This window comes from Salvelinus alpinus, chromosome 6, assembly GCF_045679555.1.
Source record: "Salvelinus alpinus chromosome 6, SLU_Salpinus.1, whole genome shotgun sequence".
NCBI lineage: Eukaryota > Metazoa > Chordata > Actinopteri > Salmoniformes > Salmonidae > Salvelinus > Salvelinus alpinus.
In genome coordinates this window covers 93,568,856-93,575,583 of record NC_092091.1, presented here as the reverse complement: position 1 = coordinate 93,575,583, position 6,728 = coordinate 93,568,856, and the positions used below count along the sequence as shown (strand labels likewise).

At 49.3% G+C, this 6,728-nt stretch overlaps 1 protein-coding gene across 3 annotated transcripts in view; it reads right to left on the bottom strand.

Annotated features, from left to right (window-relative positions):
- Nucleotides 1–3,630, bottom strand: part of melk (maternal embryonic leucine zipper kinase) — a 130,519-nt gene extending 126,889 nt beyond the window's left edge. For 2 of the 3 annotated variants that reach the window (XM_071408368.1, XM_071408369.1), the window contains exons 1-5: nucleotides 3,466–3,630; nucleotides 2,911–2,998; nucleotides 2,514–2,599; nucleotides 2,230–2,346; nucleotides 1,988–2,131 (exon numbers count right to left, since the gene is read on the bottom strand). In XM_071408368.1, coding sequence (XP_071264469.1) covers nucleotides 1,988–2,131; nucleotides 2,230–2,346; nucleotides 2,514–2,599; nucleotides 2,911–2,998; nucleotides 3,466–3,630 — 600 coding nt within the window. Of the gene's footprint in view, nucleotides 1–1,987; nucleotides 2,132–2,229; nucleotides 2,347–2,513; nucleotides 2,600–2,910; nucleotides 3,030–3,465 lie in introns of all 3 variants that reach the window. The other variant, XM_071408370.1, reaches the window with a different exon arrangement.
- Between the last annotated feature and the right edge of the window lie 3,098 nt (nucleotides 3,631–6,728).

Below are 6,728 nucleotides of genomic sequence, written 5' to 3'. Positions count from 1 at the left end.
CACCCAACCAACCACACAGACAACCACACACCCAACCACACAGACAACCACACACCCAACCAACCACACAGACAACCACACACCCAACCAACCACACAGACAACCACACACCCAACCAACCACACAGACAACCACACACCCAACCAACCACACAGACAACCACACACCCAACCAACCACACAGACAACCACACACCCAACCAACCACACAGACAACCACACACCCAACCAACCACACAGACAACACACCCAACCAACCACACAGACAACCACACCCAACCAACCACACAGACAACCACACACCCAACCAACCACACAGACAACCACACCCAACCAACCACACACACAACACACCCAACCAACCACACACACCACACCCCAACCACACAGACAACCACACCCAACCAACCACACACCCAACCAACCACACAGACAACCACACACCCAACCAACCACACAGACAACCACACACCCAACCAACCACACAGACAACCACACACCCAACCAACCACACAGACAACCACACACCCAACCAACCACACAGACAACCACACACCCAACCAACCACACAGACAACAACACACCCAACCAACCACACAGACAACACACCCAACCAACCACACAGACAACCACACACCCAACCAACCACACAGACAACCACACACCCAACCAACCACACAGACAACACACCCAACCAACCACACAGACAACCACACACCCAACCAACCACACAGACAACCACACACCCAACCAACCACACAGACAACACACCCAACCAACCACACAGACAACCACACCCAACCAACCACACAGACAACACACCCAACCAACCACACAGACAACCACACAGGACGTGTCTGAAATCTGTCTTCACTTGTTTTCATAACGTGTCTGTTTGACTCAGTCATGATAAAGGGATAGTTCATGATTTTAGCAATGAGTATCCGCTGTGAATGTACCCCAGTGAGCTTATATAGCTGTGGACGTACCCCTGGTTACCTACCGGTATCAGGTCTCTGTGGGCGTATCCCCGGTTACCTACCGGTTTCAGGTCTCTGTGGGCGTATCCCCGGTTACCTACCGGTTTCAGGTCTCTGTGGGCGTATCCCTGGTTACCTACCGGTTTCAGGTCTCTGTGGGCGTATCCCTGGTTACCTACCGGTTTCAGGTCTCTGTGGGCGTATCCCTGGTTACCTACCGGTTTCAAGTCTCTGTGAGCGTAACCCCTGGTTACCTACCGGTTTGAGGTCTCTGTGGGCGTATCCCTGGTTACCTACCGGTTTCAGGTCTCTGTGGGCGTATCCCCGGTTACCTACCGGTTTCAGGTCTCTGTGAGCGTAACCCCTGGTTACCTACCGGTTTCAGGTCTCTGTGAGCGTAACCCCTGGTTACCTACCGGTTTCAGGTCTCTGTAGGCGTACCCCTGGTTACCTACCGGTTTCAGGTCTCTGGGGGCGTAACCCCTGGTTACCTACCGGTTTCAGGTCTCTGGGGGCGTAACCCCTGGTTACCTACCGGTTTCAGGTCTCTGGGGGCGTAACCCCTGGTTACCTACCGGTTTCAGGTCTCTGGGGGCGTAACCCCTGGTTACCTACCGGTTTCAGGTCTCTGTGAGCGTAACCCCTGGTTACCTACCGGTTTGAGGTCTCTGTGGGCGTACCCCTGGTTACCTACCGGTTTCAGGTCTCTGGGGGCGTACCCCTGGTCACCTACCGGTTTCAGGTCTCTGTGGGCGTACCCCCTGGTTACCTACCGGTTTGAGGTCTCTGTGGGCGTACCCCCTGGTTACCTACCGGTTTGAGGTCTCTGTGGGCGTACCCCCGGTTACCTACCGGTTTGAGGTCTCTGTGGGCGTACCCCCGGTTACCTACCGGTTTCAGGTCTCTGTGGGCGTACCCCCGGTTACCTACCGGTTTGAGGTCTCTGTGGGCGTACCCCTGGTTACCTACCGGTTTCAGGTCTCTGTGGGCGTACCCCTGGTTACCTACCGGTTTCAGGTCTCTGTGGGCGTACCCCCGGCTGTGGACGTAGGCCAGCGCTGAGACGATCTGCCTGAAGAACACTCTGGTCTCCTCTTCAGACAGACGGTCCTTAGCGATGATGTAGTCAAACAGCTCTCCTCCTGGACAATACTGGAGAAGAAGAGAGGGGAGAGAGGTTCAAATTGTATATCTTGGTGTTAGTCTCTATAACATGGTACAGTCTACAGACATGCTGATGTGGGTCCTACCTCCAGCACCATGTATATCTTGGTATTAGTCTCTATAACATGGTACAGTCTACAGACATGTTGATGGCTCAGACTCTTCATGGCCTCTATCTCCACCTTCACACGAGGAAGGTCCTCCTGCACAGAAGAAGAAAAGTGTGTTTCTTTAACAAGCCATCCACATTAGATTAAAACCACCACAGAACAAAAACACACTAAATATTAGAGACTTAGACAGATGAGAGAGAGACAGACAAAGAGAGGAAGGGAAAGAGAGATACGAGAGAGCGATGAGAGAGACTCACCCCCAGTTCCTTCTTCTCCATGATTTTAATGGCCACCTTCTCTCCCGTCAGGATGTGGCGACCCAGCTTGACCTTAGCAAAGCCTCCTGTAGGACACAACACCCACCCAGCAGAATAGCAGGTCAGATAAGAGACCGATTATAATGGATAACAACCCCACCGATCAGAACGGATAACACACCCACCCACCGATCAGAACGGATAACACACACACAACAATTAGAACGGATAACACACCCAGCAGAATAGCAGGTCAGATAAGAGAACATACACACTGATTATAACGGACAACACACACCCACCCAGACGAGACACAGACAGCTACATGCGCACACACACACACTCCTGGTTGCTCCGGTGTCGGTATAGATGGGGTGGCTGTGTTGAAGTGTCTCACCGGAGCCGATGGTCTCGTAGACGTCATAATACTTGAGGAGTTCCGCCGACCTGTCCATGGTCACCTCGCCGAAAACACAACCTTCCGGCTGCGATAAAAACCCACACAGCGACAGTTAGCTGAAAGGCTCCAGAAGGTTAGTTTCCGATAGGTGGCTACTGCTGGCTGAAATAGCATCCCATACACACGCGTTGCAAATCTGTCTCGCAAAGCGGTCTGTCTTGTCTTAGCTTAGCGAGCTAACGTTATAGCTGCCTGTCAACTGACAACCTCCGGTCTCCTTTGAAAAAGTCGATAAGCTAATGTTAACTTAAAACGAAATGTTTCAACGCAAAAGATAACAAAGAAGAACATAATTACACTTCTAGCACATATGAATACGATAGTAAACTGTGACAAGCCTTATCATTTCAAACCAGCTAGCAACATTATTACGTTAGCTAATTCACTGACTAGCGGTTTGCCAAGTTTGCTAATGTTTCACCTAGCTAGGCTAACGATACTTTTGTACAGTTTGGCTAACTAAGTTATCCTATGCTAAAGCGTCGAACCTACCTTAAATACAAACTTGGATATGGTGAGGAAAGCAAACGTTATCACGAATGTGGGGAATATATACTTTGTATTTGTAATATACGCCCTCTCGCTCAGTGATGTCCTGTTGTCGAAATTTGAATTTCCCACAACAGTGACGAAATGTCCTACTTCCGGTGTCTGCATCCAACGTATCTACTTCCTGCCTCTATCGTTCAGTAATGGCACTGCAGCTATAAAATGTATTATTTTATTTTATTTATTTTTATTTAACATATATTTAATTAGGCAAGTAATTTAATAACACATTCTTATTTACTATGACGGCCTACCCCGTCATTGTATCTATCGTTGAGTAATGGCACTGCAGCTATAAAATGGATTCTACACTATAAGTCCCTAACTACAGGATCTAGGATCAGATCATTCTAGCCCACAATCCTAACCTTAAAGGGCCAATCAGCGGTTGAAACAATAACAAAACAACTCCACGCCACTGTTTCGGTAAAAAGCTGAAGGATGGGGCTGGAAAAATGTAATCACTCACAAATTCATAATCAAAGCTATGGATACAAGGACTGACCTTCCATAACATTCTAGATTTAAAGGTAGATTCAGCAAAATGACGTTGCCACGAGCATAGCCTGGGCAGCCGCTAGTGGGCTTGATGGACCTCCACTATCCTCTGGGCTTGATGGAGCTCCACTATCCTCTGGGCTTGATGGAGCTCCACTATCCTCTGGGCTTGATGGACCTCCACTATCCTCTGGGCTTGATGGAGCTCCACTATCCTCTGGGCTTTATGGACCTCCACTATCCTCTGGGCTTGATGGACCTCCACTATCCTCTGGGCTTTATGGACCTCCACTATCCTCTGGGCTTGATGGACCTCCACTATCCTCTGGGCTTTATGGACCACTATCCTCTGGGCTTGATGGAGCTCCACTATCCTCTGGGCTCCACTAACCTCTGGGCTTGATGGACCTCCACTATCCTCTGGGCTTGATGGACCTCCACTATCCTCTGGGCTTGATGGACCTCCACTATCCTCTGTGCTTGATGGACCTCCACTATCCTCTGGGCTTGATGGCTCTCCACTATCCTCTGGGCTTGATGGTTCTCCACTATCCTCTGGGCTTGATGGAGCTCCACTATCCTCTGGGCTTGATGGAGCTCCACTATCCTCTGGGCTTTATGGACCTCCACTATCCTCTGGGCTTGATGGACCTCCACTATCCTCTGGGCTTTATGGACCTCCACTATCCTCTGGGCTTGATGGACCTCCACTATCCTCTGGGCTTTATGGACCACTATCCTCTGGGCTTGATGGAGCTCCACTATCCTCTGGGCTCCACTAACCTCTGGGCTTGATGGACCTCCACTATCCTCTGGGCTTGATGGACCTCCACTATCCTCTGGGCTTGATGGACCTCCACTATCCTCTGTGCTTGATGGACCTCCACTATCCTCTGGGCTTGATGGCTCTCCACTATCCTCTGGGCTTGATGGTTCTCCACTATCCTCTGGGCTTGATGGAGCTCCACTATCCTCTGGGCTTGATGGTTCGCCACTATCCTCTGGGCTCCACTATCCTCTGGGCTTGATGGACCTCCACTATCCTCTGGGCTTGATGGACCTCCACTATCCTCTGGGCTTGATGGTTCTCCACTATCCTCTGGGCTCCACTATCCTCTGGGCTTGATGGACCTCCACTATCCTCTGGGCTTGATGGAGCTCCACTATCCTCTGGGCTCCACTATCCTCTGGGCTCCACTATCCTCTGGGCTCCACTATCCTCTGGGCTCCACTATCCTCTGGGCTCCACTATCCTCTGGGCTCCACTATCCTCTGGGCTCCACTATCCTCTGGGCTTGATGGACCTCCACTATCCTCTGGGCTTGATGGACCTCCATTATCCTCTGGGCTTGATGGACCTCCACTATCCTCTGGGCTTGATGGACCCCAACTATCCTCTGGGCTCCACTATCCTCTGGGCTCCACTATCCTCTGGGCTCCACTATCCTCTGGGCTCCACTATCCTCTGGGCTTGATGGACCTCCACTATCCTCTGGGCTCCACTATCCTCTGGGCTCCACTATCCTCTGGGCTCCACTATCCTCTGGGCTCCACTATCCTCTGGGCTCCACTATCCTCTGGGCTCCACTATCCTCTGGGCTCCACTATCCTCTGGGCTCCATTATCCTCTGGGCTTTATGTACACAGCTGGTGATACACTCCTGTCCCCCTGGTGACCGGTTCCTACCTAAAACATTCTCCATTCAGGCTGGAAAGGCTTCAAATTCCTCCTTAAGTAGTTTTAATGTTAAGGTGGAAGAAAACTGGAAAATATACATACTTTTTAAAAAATCTAACAATTTTCCAGCACCCTGCTAGAGTGGTTAATGTCTAGGAATGTTACTTCCTGGTGTTGTGTATTGTGTTTAGCCACCATGCTAGTGGTTAATGCCTAGGAATGTTACTTCCTGATGTTGTGTATTGTGTTCAGCCACCATGCTAGTGGTCAATGTCTAGGAATGTTACTTCCTGATGTTGTGTATTGTGTTTAGCCACCATGCTCGTGGTTAATGCCTAGGAATGTTACTTCCTGATGTTGTGTATTGTGTTTAGCCACCATGCTAGTGGTTAATGTCTAGGAATGTTACTTCCTGATGTTGTGTATTGTGTTCAGCCACCATGCTAGTGGTTAATGTCTAGGAATGTTACTTCCTGATGTTGTGTATTGTGTTTAGCCACCATGCTAGTGGTTATTGTCTAGGAATGTTACTTCCTGATGTTGTGTATTGTATTTAGCCACCATGCTATTGGTTAATGTCCAGGAATGTTACTTCCTGATGTTTTGTATTGTGTTCAGCCACCATGCTATTGGTTAATGCCTGGGAATGTTACTTCCAGATGTTGTGTATTGTGTTTAGCCACCATGCTATTGGTTAATGTCTAGGAATGTTACTTCCTGATGTTGTGTATTGTGTTTAGCCACCATGCTATTGGTTAATGCCTGGGAATGTTACTTCCAGATGTTGTGTATTGTGTTTAGCCACCATGCTATTGGTTAATGACTAGGAATGTTACTTCCTGATGTTGTGTATTGTGTTTAGCCACCATGCTAGTGGTTAATGCCTAGGAATGTTACTTCCTGATGTTGTGTATTGTGTTTAGCCACCATGCTAGAGTGGTTAATGTCTAGGAATGTTACTTCCTGATGTTGTGTGTTGTGTTTAGCCACCATGCTAGAGTGGTTAATGCCTAGGAATGTTACTTCCTGA